The sequence below is a fragment of the Ricinus communis genome, chromosome 2 (assembly GCF_019578655.1).
Source record: "Ricinus communis isolate WT05 ecotype wild-type chromosome 2, ASM1957865v1, whole genome shotgun sequence".
NCBI lineage: Eukaryota > Viridiplantae > Streptophyta > Magnoliopsida > Malpighiales > Euphorbiaceae > Ricinus > Ricinus communis.
This window is the reverse complement of record NC_063257.1, coordinates 30122669-30144212: the sequence shown is the minus strand read 5'-3', so window position 1 is coordinate 30144212 and position 21544 is coordinate 30122669. Positions and strand designations below refer to the sequence as shown.

Genomic DNA, 21544 nt, shown 5'->3' with positions numbered 1-21544 from the left:
CAATTCTAATAAATTTAAAAAATAAAACAATTAAAAATATTTTGTTAAAATAAAAGAAATAAATACTCATTCATCATACAAATTAATTAACGATTTGGAAATATAAGTGGGAGAAAATGAAGAAAACATGGTCGAAGATTATGAAATTCATTCATGAAAACCCAAAGGTGTAGTAATACCAAAGATATGTTAGATTTTGACCAAATAGACGAAGTTACTATGCCTGAAGTGCCCTTAATAACATCTATAACGAACTTATTTTTTCTTTCTTTCTTGTTTTTGGGAGTGTCTTTCTTTCTTTTTCTTATTCTTTTTCCGTCTCTTATTTCTTTTCATATATTTCCGTTATAACAAATTATTTTATTTTCAATAATTTAGAAAAAAAAGGACAATATTTATTATAAATCTGAATTGTTGTGTTAATAATTTTTTCAACAAATAATCCACTTCTCGATATTCTTAATAAATATGAATACTGTTATATATATATATATATATATATATATATAATTATTTTATTAATTTAAAAATTAATTTTACTTATCTAATTTAATTTTATACTATTTACTTTAACTATTTATTTTAAAAATTAGAGATAAATAAGACACTGGAATTAAAAAAATTAATAAAATCAACTACAATTAAAATATATTTAAAATTAAAATAAATACTTTAGTAGAAAAAATATATACAATTAAACATATCACTATAAATTTTATAATAATTAGAAATATTAATTATATAAAAAAATTAAATAAATTTGAACAATAAATTATTAAAAACACTCAATATTTAATCCTAGAAAATCTATTTCAAAATACTTGTGAAGTTTTTATATAATTTTCTTTTAAATATAGCTTTTGTCCAGTAGACAGAAATGTCCGCCTCAGTAAAAATCATCCAAAATGAGATATTATTTTCACACTACCCTAAAAAAGAAATCTTATAAAGTTTCACTCTAAAATAAAAATCTTAAAGAAAAACCCCGAAGCTTCTTCTCAAATTATACTATATAAATACTGGGAACCAGGATTTGACTTTTAATGTATACAAAATACTGGGATCCATGTATCACTCTGCATTTGTTTTTCGTTATTCCGTTGACACTCGAAAGCTAATTACGTGAAAAGAGACAAAAACCATACACAACACCACTGGGTTTAGCTACGGCAGCATAGATAATGATGGTTTAACTTATTAAAATGCAAAAACAAACATAAAATTTTAAAGATGGCCAGTTGGAATCAAAGGCCTATATTCATAGTTTTTCTTCAATGGCTCGGAGAGACTGAATGGCAGCCTGAATACAGAAGGTAAGAGGTCCATCGACAGAAGCAATTTCTTACTTCACATCGTCATCCACAGAGGGCAGCGGTTTGTTGGGATCCGCATCAAATGACTTAGCTTGCTCAAGGTATTTGTCCATACAGGGAGTGGCAAATAGTCGTAGGCTTTCCATATTACCTCTTAAAGCAAAATGCTGGCGATCGTGGGACGTCTCAGAGGAGAGTGCAAAGGGACGCCCTTGCTTTTCATAGATTTCTTGTGATTTCATCAATTTTAAGAGTTGTTGCAGTTCAGAACTCAGCGTCTGAACTAATGGATTAGACTCATCAACGACATCCTCCAAGGAGTTCTGTGCTTCAACCAGCTTGTCTCGAGCATCGTCTAGTTTACTGTCATCAGCCATGACTCTTGCTTCTTTTATCATTCTTGCAGTCCGGAGACGAGTCTCCTCAGTTAATACCTCCGGCTTCTCTTCCTGATCAAGTGATGTCCCAGAGCGGCGTACAGTAATGGTTGCAGGAATGGCTTCAAACGGTTTTCCATTGATGCTGCACATGCATATATATGTCATTCATTTTATAACTACATAGTTTAGGTAAAATGTTAGTTGGGATTTATTAGTACCTATATGAGTAAGCGATTTCAAGAACATCTACGCATTGCTCCTTACTAACAGGATGGAGAAGAAGGTACACTATGACCTTGGCCACCTGTTTACTATAGAGATCGCCAAATGTAACAGTTACAGAGCCAACACCATCGTCCTTGGATTGTGGATAGTTTCCAGCAGCTACCTGCTCTATTGTCGATTCATCTTTGTATCCTGTAACCGTTAGCTTCAGGTCCTGAACGACAATTGTGAGCAGTCCAGCCAAACATTGGGAAAAAGCTTTGTTCAAGTTGTCCATATTTTGAACATCTGAGAATGTTCCTCCTATGCTATTATGTGCAATAGCCTTGAGCACCTATTAAAATATACGAACTAATTATTAGGAAGTTATAAAACAAGTACTTTGGTTCTGCTTAATATGCAGTTCCTAAGAAAAGAAATTTGTCAATATCTTGGTCTCAAATGGGTGGGGAAATTCAAAAAGTTATTCAAGGTACCCCTGGTTCGTGATAAGCGCCAAAACCGAATGTGTGTACGGGCACATTTCCGACTAAAATCTGGTCAGCATCATCGCCGTTGTTTTGCTCACTACTGGACACAAGCATGATGGTAGCCACACGCCCGCCGGTAAATCTACGGTCATTGAGCACTTTTAAGCCAGTTTGAAGGCCAGCGGTGATGTTGGCTGCACCATAAGCATGTAAGCCGTTGATCAAATTTTCAAGGTCCTTTTGAGAATTTTCAGTTATCTGACGCAACGGGCACAACCTTCTGGCGTCCCTGGAGAATGTTACAATTGACAGACGGTCAATGGAACTAAGTTTCTTGATCATAAATAGTATGGCAGCTTTCAGTTTTTCTATCTTCTCGCCTTCCATGCTTCCACTGAGGTCTAAGACCACCACAAGATCCAACCCGGGTCTATCATTGCTGGAATCTCCACCCGTGAGCTCCAGCATCACCTTGAGTTTGCTTTCTTCAAGTGGTGCCGTCGTACTGTTCATGCATTTCAGCTGTACTCTTCCTGGTACAATTGGCGTCCGTGTTGACCCTGAAAATATGCAATTAGTTAGCTAACTAAACATGAATGAAATGGCAAAAAAGAAGCTGATTATATTAGTAACTGCTAAAGAAAACATAATTAGAAACCTGAGTCTTGAGGGGTAACAATCATCTCATCATCGTTGAAACTCATTTTCTTTCCCACAAAACTTATGAACACTACAACTATGAATTTGGTCAGTTTTAATTCCTTGCAGGATTCCACAAAAACACCTTCCAATATATAATGTGGCCAGGTCGTATTTGTTCCCTGAAGTCTTTTTATATTCAAGTCAACGTGGAACCCATCAATAAGTCGTTTTCCTTGCCCTTTATTATAAGAGGATCGAATTGGTAGACATCATATATTATAAGAATATATATATAAATAAATCCTATATTTCGAATTTTTTTAAGCTACAAATAACATGGTACGTAACTGTTCTTATTTCTTTAATTTATAAATAAAAATATAACAAAATTAATAAAAGTTTTAATATCTAAATTTATTATTCATATTTAAGAAATGATATAACAATTCGGCCAGATTGTAAATATTCACTCAAATTTATTTATTTTATTTTTTTTAATATCAACGCAATGTTGAAGTCATCAATATGATTAGCTCTGTGACACATTATAGTGATTGGTGGAAGGATATCATGTATTATTTAAATGTTAAAAATATAATTAATATATTAATTCTCAGAATTAAGATTACTGTTGAATTAATATAGTGACTCATTAATTAAAATTTTAACTATATATTATTTTTGAAATAAAAATTATTATTGAATTAAAAATTAGATATTAATTATTAATTAAAAATTAAATTAATAATTTAGAAAAATATAAAAATTATAAATTGAAATTATATCTTTTGTATTAAAAATAAACGTAAATAAATGAAATCTCTTACATTTCAGTGCTTATATAATATAATATAATATAATATAATATAATATATATATATATATATATATATATATATTATATATTATCAGGAGATATTTTATATGATTTTTGACTATATCTATATCTTCATTTTCTTTTTTATAAAAAAAATTCCACTTGCAAGTGTAATGATCTAATTTCTTAATTGACATTACAAAAAACAATAAATTTTTTTTTAAAAAGTTTAATCTTCTAAGATACAACTTAATGAGATTGATTAATAAAAAGGATCGAAAGAGATGAGATTGATTAATCAGCTCAACTTAAGTATTGAACAACCTGATTCACAAGACGTAGACCATAATTTAATGCCATTTTGAGAATTCAAAATGACATTTTATTTAAAAAACCCATAAAGCGTTTAGACCATTAGCAGATCTCTTTTTCGAAACAAATACACTCATTTGAATGCATTAAAACCCTAACTAAAATATTGTACTCCTATTTTAAAAACATAGCCTATCTTTTATTTAGAAGCAGATTAAGAAATATACATTTTGTATTTATTGTTATTATTATTTCTCTAAAATATTTTTCTTAAATTTTTTTAATAAACTAAAATTTTAAAATATAAAATATAAAAATTAATTACTGATTTTGAGTGATTTACCTTTGACTAAATTAATGATTTGAATTGTAAAAAAATCATGTAGTCCGAGTAATAGTTAATGAAATAAATCCAGGCTCTAGTTTTAATTATTAGATCTTCAAAAGAAGTTATTATTAGCTTTAAGTTTTTCTTTCCTGTTAATTATTTATTCAATTACAATTATTTGATTTTGTTAGATAGTGGAAATACAATTAGGGTTGGTACTTAGTATCAATCTCCTCATGCGAACGATATTTATATTCACTTTTTACTACTTATTGTGATCCATGCACTTGTGGAATTTGCCTAATAATTACATGTAATAGTGTCTATGTTAATTAATAAAGAGTATTTTTAATAACTAATTATTAAATTAACAATTTAAAAAATTACTCTAATTTGAAACGAATAAAAAAAATTATGATAGGCTCATATTATATATATATAAGATATTTTAGTGATTTATTGGTATATTTTTGTATATATAATATGTGAAAATATATGCTTATTACCTCACTTTAGCTTTATTGTCTAGTTTCAGGTTGTAATAGCCAAAAAGAAAAAATATGAGTTTAATATTCATAAACAGGCTTAAATTGGACCGCCATTATTGAAACTCAAAATGAAGATGCGTGGATTACTAACTTCATAGGCCTAGCCGAAAATACAAGGCCCATAAGGAGAAACTAATTAGACATTATGTAATTATGAATAATTACTTTTTTTAGTTGTTTATTTTATTTAGTATAGTTAAGAGGATAACTATAGGAGTGTTATGCTTAAAGAATGACTCTGCAAAAAGAATCTCTACAAGTAGTGGAGATTAGGTAAACTAAGAAAGAGTCTGCACCTGTCCATTATTTGTTTCTCTACAAATTCTCTACAGTTCATCTTCTACAAACACTTTAGTTAGTTTTTGCATTACTCTTTAAAGATCTAAAAAGCTTTTCAAGAAGTGGAGATTGAAAATCAATCATCTTCATACCTTGAAGAAATTCTAGATTTTTAGGGAGCTTTAATTTTTAGTTTTATTATTATGTCTTTCTATTTAATTATAATGACTATTGGATTAAATATGTCAGGCTAATTTCCATTTAAGTGTTTAGTTTAGCTTTTTACTTATGTATGAACCTTATTTATTTATGAGTTTAATGAATAATTTTTTTACCTTCATAACTTTATTAGTTTTATCTATTATTATTGGTTGACCATCATATCGATTTAATAATAATATTTGTTATGAAAATCTTTAGGTTAAATGTATTAGAGATACCATCTTTACTTTAATCTATATTTGTATAAGAAACCTAGGTTGCATCATTAGTTTGAGTGACTTAGGGAAAAGACACTTCACCATCTCATTCATTAGATGTGGGCTTAAAGGAGAAAATAAAGGGATTACTAAGTATTGGCTAGACTAAATACTATTTTATCATATAGTTTACAATAATCATTCCATTTGCATCTTTACTTTATAGTTTATTAGATTTCGTTTATAAACATTAATCTATTCTCAAAACATTGGCTTAGAGTGTTTTGATTTATATTTTAATATTGTTTATGTGATAGTTAGTCTTTATAATACATGCTCTAAGTTTCTTCTGAGATTGACCTCATGGTGAACTTGCTCGTACTATCATTCGGTTCGTAGACTTGCAAGTACTAAGTTTGAGACATCAAGTCTTTTGGCACCATTACTGGGAACTGTGTTAATATTATATTGATAAATTGTGAAGTTTTGTTTCTTGTGTTTTTGTATGTTATTCTTTTATGTGTTTTTGTTTTGTCTTTAAAATTTGCTTTCAAGTTTTAGATCTGAAATTTTTCTTTTGATTTTGTATGCCTAGCAGGAAACAAGATCAGGTGATTCATCAAGGTTAGTTGTTAAAAAGGCAGAAGAAGATCAAAAAGTAGAGAGTGAGTTTGTACCTCCAAGACTAGGATATAATAATAAGAAAATAATAACCTAAATCATACACTTCTAATTATACCAATCTCAAATTTGCTAAACTGCTCATCATGTCCATATGCAAAAAATGAATACTTGATCATTGAAGTGTAAATAACTCATGAGTTCACATTTATATATGTTTAAAAATCAATTCAGGAACTCAAGGATCAACATAATAGCATTCTTTCATTGATTCTTTATATAAAATAATAACAAAAAGCTAAGTAAAAACATTTAAAATTTTATAAAAATTAATCAAAAGTTACTAAATATATAGCATATCTAAATAAAATAAAGAAATTATTCTCATTCTCCTCCCTCATACTTATTTTTGACATTGCCCTCAATGTCTTAAGCATATACGAATAAACAAATAATGGATAAAAAGATAGAATACTTCCTTAGTAAGTTGGAGTGCCACTCGGTTGCCATATGTACTCAAATAAGCATCATCTCATAATCACCTTAAATAATCTTAAAGAAACATTATTGATAAGTAATACATTAGTTAAAATAAAATATTGAAATTAAAACATAATCATAAAGTTATAATTACAAAACAAATTCATAAAAGAAATCCTAATTAGCAAGAAAACATAGCAATCCTAAAGTAGCTAAAAGCAAAAAGAAATTTCCTGAGATAGCTAGATAGCTAAGTTCTAGAAACATAATAATAAAAGTCCTAATACAAAAACTAAAATCAATGATGAGCATCAAAGTCAACCTATTCGAAATAGCAATCGAGCTTGTAGGCTTATCGGCATTGGCTCCTCTCCATATTAGCCAAGCGAGAATCGGATGCGTCGAGCCTTTGGTTAAGATTGGTGTTCATTGTTTGCAATTGGTCCAATACTTAGTGCCAAACTTGACTACCCCATTCTTGCTCTCTACTTCCCTCATGATTTGATTCTTCTTCACTTTCCTCTCTTAGTGGCTCATCTCTAGCCGTACTAGTACTACCTCCCATACTTGATCCCGAATTAAAAAATATTGGTCCACTATGACAATTAAGCAAATTAGCTCTCACCAAAGCATTAACATCAAATTCTCCAAAGATGGTAGTTCTTCAAATGAGGAATGCTCTGATCAAAGGCACAAAGATGAATAGCTAGACTCATAATGATATATCCTAAATCAATACAATTTTTGGGTGTAGCCGGTGTCTTCAATAAGCTTTCCATAATAAAATACACAGAGGATATAGATTTATGGTTGTCTAAGCGCCATAAAAAAATTTAGTTCTTGTTTTGTCATCTTGCTTGTCTCTTTCCTACCAAATATGCCTATATGCATAAACTTTGAAATAAGCAAATAACAATGATCATGGAAGATATTATTTGGCATGTTATTGATATCATGTTTATCTTGACCCGTTAGTTTCTTCCAAAACTTGCCAATTTCAAATTTATGGTGTTCTTTACATATACCTCCCTTCTTTAACCCTAAGGCTTGCACAATAGTATCACAAGTAATAGTATAATATGCCTAAATAATCTAACCTTAGTCTCCTTATTATTAGAAGGGTCATATTATAGAGTTGTGAAAAACTCTAGACTCAACTTATTATATGATGGTAGTGCTTTAAAAGCAAAATCCTTCCAACCTAATCTATCTAAAAGGATCCTCATTCTCTCAAAAATATTTTATTTAATAACTGCAGGGACATCCAAGAACTTACATGGAACTTGCTCTCTTGCGATAAGGCTTAAGAATCTATTACCCTCCTCATGAGTGTAAATGTCAAAAGGAGCTCTATAGGTGGCCATTAAGATTGGTTCTTCTTCATTGGTGCTTAAGGCTATCTCCTTGCCTTTGTCTTTCCTTATTCTTGTCTTTGCAGCGGTCTTTTTTCTTTTTGAGATGTATAGAAGGTTTAGTGTTAATTATGAATGAGAAATCTTTTAGAACTTGAGAGAAAAGTGTAGATTTGTGAAGAAAGAAAAAATAAAACGAGGAGAGAGAAAACTTGAATTTTGTATTAATGAAGGAGAGTAATGTGAGAGAGAGAAAGAGATCTATTTATAAGGGAGGTTTAGGGTTTAGGAATTTAGTATTTTAGTTAAAATAAATTACTTATTTAATTATTTATTATGTACTAAATTAAATTTCTCTTCTCTTTTCTCTTATATAAATATACCCAGAAATCAATTTAATAAATAAATAAATAATTAATTAAAATTAATTATAAAAAAAATAGATTTTTAGCCTACATCATCATCGCCCACGCCTAGCGGCTCCTTTGGATCCATGACTCTTATGAGGCAGCAACTGTACCCTTAATCGTTGGTCGCTCTGCGTCCCGCTGCTCATCCTGCTGTGCAGGTTCCACGCCTCGCAGCCAACATCTTCAGTTCTTGTCGTGTGCGCCTGCCAAACTCGTGGGAGCTACTGCACCTCGTGGTGCATCGAGCGGCCCACGCCTCGCAGAGGACCCACGCCCTCCTACTTGTTGTGTCTGGCCTGGTCATGGAGGCTTCCGCAGTGGCTCTTACTCCTACTAGCTGCTGGTGCACTCGTGCGGGCCCATGATGTTCCTGTCGTGCCTCTGCTACGGGCCCGTGCAAAATTCTCGCTGTCGCAATGTGGCTCGCTTCAAAAATATTTTTTTCTATGTAGTTTTTGAATGATTTCTTACTAACTTTTATATATTCAAGGGGTGTTAGTTTAATGATAACTATGTAATTAAGTGCCATTAATAAATGTTAAAAATATAAATTAATTAAATAACTTAAACTAAAGGATTAGGAAAATTATACTAAAATTTAAACTTTATTAATAACTTAAACAAAAAAATAAAATTTAAAAATTTAAAAATCTAAATCCTAACTAAGATGACTAAAAATAAAAGTAAATTCTAACTGAAGACAAGCAAACTAATGGGAAATTACTAAGTCCTAAACTAGTTATATTTCCTTGGGCATCCTCTCCCTCTTTTTGTTGTTGGTGGTGTGCCATCCTTCATTAGGCATCCACGACCTCTTTTGGACAATGATTAGCTCAGGTATGACATATTCATACTTCCTTAGACTCCTCCGACCCCTTTTTGGATATATGCTTATTTCGCACTCACTTCTATACTCATTTTCACTATTCTCCTTCACATCTTTTCCTCCCGAAGAGATGTCAACAATTAGATATTTTTCTTGATACTTTCTTTTAGATTTTTCAATTTTGATTATTTTCTCAAGAGTGAGTGGCCTTTCCATTAATCTTGAGTAAGCTCTATGATAGGCATAAAAGGCGGTGATCTCTTCGGGCGTAAGGTCGTACTCCGTCTTAAGCCTTTTTCTTGGGCGCCAATCTTTGGAAAATTCAAGTGGAGGGAATGTTGTAGGTCTGGTCCTTCTAGCTCTTTCCTCATGCTTTGAAGTTCTTCTTAAACCATATGGAATTGATGGTGAAGGGAATGGTGTAGGCGCCCTCCTTCTAATTTTTCCAAATTTCCTAGAGGCGAGTCTTGAGCTTAGTGGCTTAGATTTTAGTATAGAGTAATTTGCTGGTACTGAAGGTAGTGGAGAATTTACTTCCTTCTTGACACTTCCTTTCCTAGAGTTCATGATTATTAAGAGCTATGAGAATAAAGGAAATTTTAAAATAGCTCCTATAAGAAAACATAAATCCTAGTCCTATATAATTCTATACATTTGTATGCTATATAATTAACAATTATGAAGCATATACTAAGAATAAATAACAGGTATGCAATACACAAAATTTAATGAACATTTAAAGCACAATATTGACTAGTAAATTTAGTGTTACCACATGAAGTTTCTCTTTTGTACTTGATGATCCATGCAGGTACTAGGATACTTGAATCTATTGCAGGTTCTAAAAAACAAAAGTAAAGATACTGTACAATTAAAATTTAAAGCATAAAATATTAGAAAATACTAAATATATAATATACAATTACTAAATTTATTGTCTATAGCTGAACATTGTCGAGTGGAGCTCAAGTTGATAGTGCATCAATACACTCCACTCATGTCCATATAGCATTGCCTCATGATATGGCTTTAAACAATGGCCATTTACTTTGAATTGCTCTTGTATTTTATTGTTGCATAATTCTACCGCAGTATGGGGGAATACTGTTACTACTTCGAAGGGGCCATTCTATCTTGATTTAAGCTTTTCTGAAAAAAGTTTAAAACATGAGTTAAATAATAGAACTTTCATTCTAGGGACAAAAGACTTATGAAGTAAATTCTTGTCATGTTGCCTTTTGGTCTTTTCTTTGTATAGTTTATGTAATACCCGAATTTTTTTTTAATAATAATAATGGCAATAACTAACAAGAATTTTTATTTAATTCAATTTTAATTAATTGAATTGGGATGATTTAAAATAGAATTTTAATGCTAGATAAAAATAAATGGATTTATTTATCTATATCTAATTAGTTTGATTTTTTCAAGAAATTAATTAAGTGAATTCCATAGAGGATAAATTATATTTTATATATGTATAGGTCACACTCAATTTTCTCTCAATATGAATATATGAATTAAATATTATATTTGAAAGTTATGAAAGAAATAGTAAATAATATTATTATAAAAGAATTTATTGAGGAATGGTGGTGTTGGATCAAATTGGAAATAGTTAACAAATTGATTAGTTAAGTTAATTAAGTGTTAGGATTAATTTGACAATTAATTATGAAATAAGGGCTAAAAATATAATTGTATTAATAATGGGGTTTACATGAGAATTTTAAGGTTAGTATTTTTGTAATTAAATATGTCGATAAGGAAATTTTAGTAATTTCACCATTAAAAGCAAGGGTAAATAAGTAACTCTCTATTTTTAATAATTTTAATTTGGCCCAAATTAAGTAGTTAGGGGCTTAATTGAAATACTAAAGAAAAGCTGGAGGGTTAAGCAAGAATTTTGTAGGGGATAATAGTAAGTAATTAAAAAGAATGAGGCACTAAATGGTTATTAAGTAAAAATTGAGGGGCCATTTTGCGATAAGAAAAGAAAGAAAATAGAAGGAGATTGAAGAAGAGGAGGAAGAAGGGAGAAGCTTCCGTCGGCATTAATGGCGAAATGGTGAAGAAGGGCTTTCTAATGGGGGCAGCAACATCGGCAATGGTGAGCGGAGAAGAGAGTTCCGATGAAGTGAAGACAACCGAGTTTTCAGACATTTTCGGCCATCTCCGGTGAGTTATGGTCGATCGGCGTTCATGGATGAACTCCCCTCAGCTCAAGCTTTCCAATGGCACTAATTTTGCAGCGATCGGACTCTATTTGAAAATCGATGGTCGATACTGTTTGTGATTTTCTCCGGATGGTCGGGGACTAAATCGAAGAATCAGATGCTAGAATCATTGTCTGTGTGTTATTTCGAGTCTATATGCGCGCTCGGATCATCGATTGGACTCCGGCGGCTAAAGGCGAGTCGACCGATTTATCAAGCATCTCAGTAATTCTCTACCCGTTGATTTTATAGATTGTTAATTAAAAGTTATTTGATTAATTATAGTATTGTATACTAGAAAAATTATGTGTGAATTGATTAGCAAAATAATAATGTGTCATACCATCTGCCAATAATTGTGATCTGTGATGTGTTGCGGAATCAGGAAAAGATAATGTAGTTTTGGTGGCCCGACTCCCGTTAATTAATTGATGAATATTAGAATTGTTTCTAGCAGGTCCTGTACCAGTTATACGGGGGGTAAACATCCGTATTTTAAGTGAAGTTTTGCTGAATTGTCAATAGAATTCTTCCGAGTCGAGATTCTTAGATAGTTAATTCTAGGAGTTTAGGTCTAGGGTTATTTATTAAATTTCTTACTTTTATTGATTAAACTATTCCCGTGAATAGATAATCCATCATTTCAACTCGCTCCACCGAGGCATAGGAGCAAAGCAAGGGGGTCATTAGAATTGTGAGTTAAAGTCATATATCTGCTATACCGTGTCATGCTAAGTTTTATATAGCAATTATGATTTATTGATTTAAAGATTTAAATTATTGATTTATTTACTATTCCTATGCCATTTTCTATATCATTGATATTTTGAATGCATGTTGAGTCGGGATGAGACGGCAGTAGAACATGCCACCTGACAGGTTGCATTAGGACCACATGTGCACCGGTATAAACCTGAGACATGTAGTAAAAGAATATTTTAAGACTTGCCCTGGTCGAGTTCAACTCTCTGGGATATGTAGAGTTTGAGTGCCGGATTAAAGGTTCCTGGTCCAGCGTTGCTCTGAGCGCCGGCTTTATTAGAAATTAAGTGACCAGACTGGATATAAGGACCCTGGTCAAGCTCCGCTATCTGAGTGCCAGTCCTATTGGAGTGAGAGAGCCGAAAGGCTAAGGCTGTTAGTATTGGGGTTAGGGTTCTGCTGAGGTACTCATCCCATAGCACGTAAAATATATTTTATTGAATTATGGCATGACACATTTTTTACACTAATATTTTATTTGATTAAAAAAATATTTTATTAAAGTGGTTGTGTTTATTTGTAGATATATGATTTTAACTCACTCTCAAGACTAACAGTCTCAAATTTAACTGTTTTTCAGGTGTTTGTTAGTTTCCTACAGTTTTTTTTCCTCTAGCATCCCGACTTCCTTCTCTAGCATCCCGACTTCCTTCACCTCCGGATTTAATGTAACTAATTTTATTGGTATGTTTAATTTTATAAATTCTATATTCTCCGCAGTAGTAATTTCAAACCTATCATTCTGTAATGGCATGTAAATTCAAGTACTTCCTATTTATGCTGGCAGACTGGATGAAATATATAATATCTAGATGGTTAAAAATTAGTTATAAAATAGTGTTATAAAGTACATACTCGAGATTATACTTTGATGGAGTTAGCGAATGGTCAGGCTTGCTATGGTTTTGGTGGCCTTACGCCTACCCATTCCCTAGCGCCGGTCACGGGCCCACAGATGGGGTCGTGATAGTTTAGCATTCTCATATGCTTCACTATGATTTCTTCTAGCTCATTTAAGTGCAATAGGCACTCTTCACCTGCCTTGGTTAAGTCCATATCAAGCTCTTTAATAGCCTAGTAGGCTTTATGTTCTAATTCGACTAGCAAATGGCAAGCCTTACCATAAACTGGTCTATAAGGACTCATTCCAATTGATGTCTTATACGTAGTGTGATATGCCCAAAGGGCATTGTTTAAGTGTACAACCCAATCTTTTCTAGGTGGCCACACTGATTTATCTAGTATTGACTTAATTTGCCTATTACTAACTTCCACATGTCCTAATGTTTATGGGTGATAAGGAGTTGAAACTCTATGAGTTACTCCATATTTCTTAAGTAAGGTGCCAAATGCCTTATTGCAAAAATAGGTTCTCCTATCTCTAATGATAGCTATAGATGTCCCAAATTTGCTAAAAAAAAATTTCTTTACAAATATGAATACAGTATTAACATCATTAGTTCGAGTAGCAATTGCTTCCACCCATTTAGACACATAATCAATAGCAACGAGTATATATTAATAACCATAAGAAAATGGAAAAGGTCTCATAAAATCAATGCCCCACACATCAAACAATTCAATCACAAGATTAAAAGTTTAAGACATTTCATTTCTTTTACTAATATCCCCACTTCTTTGGCATCTATCACATTTATTACAAAAAATATTAGCATCTTTAAATAACGAAGGCCAAAAGAAACCTGACTGAAGAACCTTGTAGGCTATTTTCTTACCACCAAAATGACCTCCACAATGCATCTCATGGCAAAAAGCAAGAATTCTTTGTTGCTCGTCCTCAGGAATACATCTTCTAATCATTTGATCTGAATAATGTTTAAACAAATAGGGGTCATCCCAATAATAATGTCTATAAATAGATAAAAATATTTTCTTTTCTTACCATATTAAATCAGGTCTCATGATACCATAAGCCAAGTAATTTATAATGTCAGCATACCATGGCTCATGATTTACAATAAAAAATTGTTCATTAAGGAAAGGTCTCATTAATTACCTTTTTATAACCAAGGTTATCAAAATCAGAAATCAACCTAGAAAGGTGATCAATAACCACATTTTCATTACCCGTTCTATATCAAATTCTTGCAATAAAAGTACCCACCTAATAATCCATGGTTTAGTATTAGCCTTAGTTAAAATATATCTTAAAGCTACATGATCTGAATGAACTATAACTTTAGATCCTACCAAGTAAGATCTAAATTTGTCTAATGAAAACACAACAGCTAGAAATTATTTTTCAGTTGTTGAATAGTTCATTTGGGTATCATCAAGAGTTTTACTAGCATAATATATGACATGGAGATCTTTATCAACTCTTTGGCCTAGAATTGCTCCTATAGCATAATTAGACGCATTACACATTAATTCAAAAGGAAGAGACTAATCAACTGCCATAATAACAGGTGCACCAGTCAACTTTTCTTTCAAAGTATTAAAAGCATACATGTATGCATCATCAAAGACAAAGTTAACATCCTTAGCCAGCAACTAAGTTAAAGGGCGAGAAATTTTAGAAAAATATTTAATAAAACGCCTATAAAATCTTACATGACCAAGAAAACTTCTAATGCCCTTTACTGAAGTAGGCGGAGGCAATTTAGCAATTAAATTAATCTTTGCCTTATCAACTTTGATACTTTTACTAGAAATGACATGTCCTAGCATAATACCATATTTGACAATAAAATGGCTCTTTTTCCCAACTCAAAATCAAATTACACGCAATGTATCTTTCAAGCACACGAGTTAAATTATTTAGACATGCATCAAATGAAAAGTCAAAAACTGAAAAATCATCCATAAATACCTTGATGCAATCTTCTAATATATTAGAGAAAATAGAAAGCATAAATCTCTAGAATGTTGCAAGTGCATTGCAAAGTCCAAATGGTATCTTTATAAATGCAAAAGTTCCAAAAGAACATGTGAAAGTTGTCTTCTTTTGATCTTTATATGCAACGGGTACTTGATAATAGCCTGAAAGTCCATCAAGAAAACAGTAAAATACATGTCCTGCTAAACACTCTAAAATTTGATTAATAAAAGGAAGGGGAAAATGATCCTTCTTTATTACAGCGTTTAGCTTCCTATAGTCAATACACATTCTCCACCCTGTAGTCATTCTTGTGGGAATTAACTCCTCCTTTTTATTCTTAAAGACTATAATATCTGACTTCCTAAGCACTACATGAACAGGACTTACCCAATTACTATCAACTATTGGGTATATAATATCCATCCAATAGTTTTTAGACTTTCTTTTTCACCACCTCTTTCATGTTAGGATTAAACCTTCTTTGGATATCTCTAACAGCCTTGGCATTGTCTTCTAAGATTATTTTATGTATACACATAGTTAGACTAATTCCCTTAATGTTAGAGATTCTCCACCCAATGGCTTTTTTAAGTTTTCTTAACTCTCTAATAGTTGTCTCTTCTTTTGAAGGGGAAAGATCAAAAGCTACAATTACTGGGTATGTATTCTTCTCTCTTAAGGAAAATATTTAAGTGTGTTAATAAACTCCAAAAGCTCAAGTTTAAGTGGTTCATTAATAATTTCTATTTCATTTTCAATGGGAGAATCTAAAGGTTCAATAGTGCTTTCATTAAGTGATATTGGAATAACTTCATCTAACTTATCATGAAAGTTTGGGACTTCCTTATTTAAGATTTCTTTTATTTTTTTCCAATATTAATGCAACTCTAACTTATCATTCCTATTATGTAAGTATGTTTCATATACAAAATAATCCAAACAATCAACATATGAACATTCATCAATTGAAGTGCTAGGAAATAGAGCTAGAGAATCAAACACTTTAAATCCTACAGTCTCTCCCAAGATTGTCATAGTCGGCTTCCCATTGTGCACATCAATAACTGTTTTGGTAGTTGCCATAAAAGGTCTACTAAGGAGTATTGTTTGCTCCTTATTCATTGCTGGTGTATTTTCCATATTAAGAACCACAAAGTTAGTAAGGATTATCAGTTTACCTACCTAAATCAGCAAATCCTCCACTATACCTCTTGCATACTTAATAGATCTATTAGCTAGTTGTAGAGAAATGATAGTTAGTTTCAATTCTCTCAAGTCAAGTTGTGCATATATTGAATATGGAATCAAGTTGATACTTGCTCCTAAATCCAACATGGCTTTAGCAACTTTCTTATCCTCCATTGTAATATCAATGGTAAAGCTCCCATAATTTTTCATCTTAGGGGATAATTGTTCTTGGAGAACGGAACTTGCTATTTCAGAGACAATAACTTTTTCATTATTCTCATATCTCCTTTTATTGGAATTAAGCTCTTTAAAGAACTTGGCATAAGCTGGCATATTTATAATAACATCCAATAAAGGTAAATTTATGTTAACTTTAGAAAGCATATCAAAGATTTTTAGAAAATTACTTATCTTGTTTGCTTTCTTTCAATCTATTAGGGAATGGAATAGGAGGCTTATAAGGTTCAGGTGCCTTATGGAACTTAGGTCCTGAAAATGCCTTCTTATCTTTCTTCTTTTGCTCAAGATTGGGCTCTACTCTTTCTTCTTTATACAACTCCTTCAGTTATTTTCACAACAACTAATCCATCTTCTTTTGATGTACCTGCATAAGAAGAATCTTTCTCTATTATGGTTTCAACATTATTATCAAATAACTCACCATCTTTTAGAATGCTGATGACTTTGGCTTGTTGAGGTTGACTTGGCAATTTTTCTTTCTTGTTTTCTTGTACAGCTTCAGCAATTTGCTCAATTTGAATTTTCAATTATTTCATTGAAGCTTTAATGGAATCTATTTTCTTTTCATTCCTCTCCATTCTATCATGGGTAGCTGTCATAAAAGAATGGAGCATTTCCTCCAAGCTTGGTTTTCTTTAAGAAGCTTTTCCTTGATTTTGGAATGGAAGATTTTGATTTCTTGGGTATTGAAGCTCTTGGTTTTGATATTGGGGCTGATTTTGATTCCGTAATAACTATGGTGGATTATGGTCATTATTTCTCCAAAAAAAATTTGGATGGTTTCTCCAACCTGGATTATAAGTGTTGGAATACGGATTATTCCTAGGTTACCTAGGCTAATAAGATTCCATCAAGTTAACATGTTCATAATCATTTCCTGCATAATTGTCAAAAGATGAGCAAACAGTAGCACCATGACCATAAACACCACATATACCACAAACTTTATTACTTAGTACATTCTTAGTTGAAGCAAGTATTTTAACTTGTTTAGTTAACTCAACTATTTGCATAGCCATCTCATTATTAGACACGACTTCATTCATCCTACTCTTTTTATTCTCACACTCTTTTATTGTGAATTGGCTCCTAACATCTCAAAGATATCATAAACCTCATCAGTAACTGCATTATCAACCATACATTGATATTATTGAGTTAAACCATCATAGAATGATTGGCTAGTTACAAGAAGTTGGTATCTATGTTGTGGGTATTGTAATAAAAGTGACTTGAAGCAATCTCATGCTTCATGAAAGGATTCAGTATCCTTTTGATAAAAGTTGGAAATTTCAGCCCTTAACTCTTTAATCTTTTGATGTGAGTAAAATTTATTTATAAATTTTTAATATACTTCTTTCCAACTTCTCAACTTCTCAAAGAATTAGGAGGCAAGGTCATCAACCAAGCCTTCATTTTTTCTTCTAATGAGTAAGAAAAATATTGCATCCTTAATTGGTCCTAATTTAGTATGGATAATGGAAATGTATGAACTATAGCATATAATTCTCTAATAAATGTTAATGCATCTTCACTAGGCATACCATAGAATGGATAGAGCATATTAAAATGGATGTTCTTAAGTTCATAATTCCTAGATGCATCACCTAGAACTATGCATGAAGTGGTGTTACCAATTATAGACGAACATAACCCGTCATAGCTATTTACCTTTCAGCTACTACTTGTCCTTGGTCATTAGTTATTATTTCAACCTCTTCTTCAAATTCTTCTTCTAGCTTTTCTTCAAATTCTTCTTCTTCTTGGCTTGCCCAAGATTGTGAGATATGATATGGGCAAGTTAAAGCTCTAAGTTTTATAATCTACTCTGCTTATTTTGGTTTCTTAGTAACTGGAGATCTTCATCACCAATGTCGATTTTTTCATAAAAAGGCAATTAAAATTATGAATATGCAAAACATCTTGATATATGTTTGTTGAGTAACCAGGTGGATTCATTACCCATGTTTGTATTTGCATAAAAAGGCTTGACATCTTAAGAAAGAAAATAATCCCCAAATAAAAAGATAAAAATTCAAGGGGTATAAAGCAAAGAAGAAAAAAAAATAAGAGCTTGAAAAGCAAGTGAGAAATATAAATGCCTATTGATCTCTTATTAAGAATGAAGGTTTCACATTTTTGAATAGAGTTATGATAATTGGGATTATGCTTCAAAGTTGTATTCTTTGAAGATGAGTTAGGCTATTTGTTGTAAAACATATGTAGACAAGGATGCTTGAATCTTTTGACTAATTATGATTGAGTTTACATCTTTTTAAGAAAAAATTTATAATTCAAGTTTTCTTGGATTGGTATAATATTTTGCATCAGTGAGATTCTTTTTCTTCATTGTTTTTGCAAGGGTTAATTCTTAAGTCGCTATTTACTTAAGGATAAGTAAAGGTTTAAGTGTGGGGGTATTTGATAGGTTCATATTATATCTAAGGTCTTTTAGTGATTTATTGGTATGTTTTATATACATAATATGCAAAATTATATGCTTACTGCCTTACTTTAGCTTTATCGTCTAATTTTAGGTGTTAATAGCCAAAAAGGGAAAATATAAGCTAAATATTCATAAATGGACTTAAATTGGACCTTGCGAGACATAAATGGGCTTTAATAATAATATTTATTATAAAATATTTAGGTTAAATGTATTAGAAACACCATCTTTATTTTAATCTATGTTGGTATACAAACCCTATGTTGCATTATTAGTTTGAGTGACTTAGGAAAAAGGCACATCAGCATCTCATTCATTATATATGGGCTTAAAGGAAAATAAGGGGATTACTAAGTATTGCCTAGACTAAATACTATTTTATATAGTTTACATTAATCATTCCATTTACATCTTTACTTTATAGTTTATTTAATTTCTTTTATAGACATTAATCTATTCTCAAAATATTGGCTTAGAGTGTTAAATTTATTTTTCAGTATTCTTTGTGTGACAGTTAATCTTTATAATATATTCTCTACAGTTCCTTGTGATATCAATCTCATAGTGAACTTGCCCGTACTATCATTCAGCTCGTACACTTGCGAATACTAAGTTTGAGAAATCAGATTATCTTTCTGACATGGAAAAAAATTATTTCCCTTTACTTAATTATTTAGAAAAAATCTGAATTTTGGACTGTTTAGCAATTTTATCTAATTTACAAAATTAAACCCAATTTATTTCTTTTTTCAAAATCACTCTCCTGTGGTAATAGAAGTTAATAAGATATTAAAATTAAAATTTTGATGATCTACTTGTTTCTTAAAACACCTTTTGAATAGAAAAAGAAATTACATTCTTCTCCAAACCCACTGTAAATTAAAAAAAAAAATCCGTTTCTTCTTGCATGTTTCTCTTCAAGGAGTGCTTTAGACATATTTGCTTAGAAAATTAACAAATACTATTTTCTCCATGTGTCACGATCCAACTCGATAATGAAAGGCACTGGGACTTGGAAAAAGTCTAAACTATCAAGGCGTCTAGTAAGCCTAATTCAAATCATCCTAATAGTAATTCATAATCTCATAATTTCACTTTTTGATATAATTAAACATTCAACCTCAAATTCAATATGATTTACATGCGTAACATAATAGTACGCAAAGGACGCATACATAACTTAAGGTGAGCACGATTCGGGGGAAATCCGAAAATTTGAAAATTTTCAGAATCGTTCTAAATATCGAGGATTTCAGAATTGGCTCTCCAGAATTGTATTGTAGCATAAAAACTCTATCCTTGACTATATTAGTTTTTCGAATGGTATGGTATGGAGATTCGGGTCTAATTGCACAGTTCGATTCAGTATGGTACGGGACAATAGAGATTTAGAGATTTTTATTTTAAATAATTAAATTTTTTTTTTAACTTAAATCAATTGGACTAAAATTAAATTAAAATTATACAACAAAAAATAAAATCACTACAATTACATTATACTTGTATTCAACAACTATATAATATAGAAGTTTATTTTCATTCTAATATAATATTGTATATTAAATAAATGTGTATTTAATATTTTCAATCCACCAAGTTGAATATTTGCAATATGTCATTGCCCAACTGATAAATACATTTCATTTGACCCCTTTAATGTAATATAGTGGTGTTTTATTAAAAAATATATTATTAATAAGAATTATTTTATAAATATGATTAATGTCATATATATTAACACTATATCATTATAAATTAATAAGTTAATTCATTCGATACGAGGATAATTTTTAATTATTAAGATTTAAGAAAAATTAGATTCTATATTTTTAAATTAAATGAACGATAATGATATGAACTTATAACTTTACTTTAAAATCGAGATAAATATAATAATTAATATTGTAATAAAATATAAAACTTGTGCTTCTATTTTATATTTGGGGCAATAAGCTTAAATTTGTTAGACTAGAATTGTTAATTTTGTATTTGGTAAGACTTTTTATATTTGATTTTAAGTTTGAGCTTAAGATTTGAACTTATCTATTATAAATAATCATATATATAAATAAATAAAATTTTAAATCGGTTCTAGTTTCGGTTCTTTAGTTCGAGACAATACGAATTCGTTTAGTACGATTTTCGGTATAGAGAACTAATAAGATCCAAATCGTACTAAAAGAAAATTTTGATACAGTATGGTTTGAAGAAAGTCAAATAGTAAACAAATATTTTCGGTTCGATTTTTTAGTAAGGATCTCCAAGTCCCTTGCAAGAGAGAAAATCAAATACCCGAATTTTGGTCTCCTAAGCCTACATGCCAAGAGAAACAGCAAACCCACGATGGATCGCCTAGTTGACTATCTCAATTGGCAAAACCATCCTACACAGTTTGACATAGTTTCAGTGTGTTAGACTTTATAATCTA

At 30.9% G+C, this 21544-nt stretch overlaps 2 protein-coding genes and 1 non-coding gene across 3 annotated transcripts; 1 reads left to right on the top strand and 2 right to left on the bottom strand.

Moving 5' to 3' along the window:
• Positions 1-972: 972 nt before the first annotated feature.
• On the bottom strand, positions 973-3174 carry LOC8284080 (uncharacterized protein sll0103). Its single transcript, XM_002519750.3, has 4 exons — positions 3047-3174; positions 2395-2948; positions 1912-2252; positions 973-1835 (listed from the first exon to the last, which is right to left on the bottom strand). Exons 1-4 carry the CDS (start codon positions 3090-3092, stop codon positions 1343-1345), a joined length of 1434 nt encoding a protein of 477 aa, XP_002519796.2. The 5' UTR covers positions 3093-3174; the 3' UTR covers positions 973-1342.
• Positions 3175-15281: 12107 nt separating this feature from the next.
• On the bottom strand, positions 15282-16763 carry LOC107261290. The gene is made up of 3 exons (XM_015719551.2): positions 16451-16763; positions 16199-16366; positions 15282-15403 (listed from the first exon to the last, which is right to left on the bottom strand). Exons 1-3 carry the CDS (start codon positions 16761-16763, stop codon positions 15282-15284), a joined length of 603 nt encoding a protein of 200 aa, XP_015575037.2.
• Positions 16764-17870: 1107 nt separating this feature from the next.
• Positions 17871-17975, top strand: LOC112534934. The gene has a single exon (XR_003079154.1). It is a non-coding gene; the product is annotated as a small nucleolar RNA R71 (small nucleolar RNA).
• The last annotated feature ends 3569 nt before the right edge of the window (positions 17976-21544 follow it).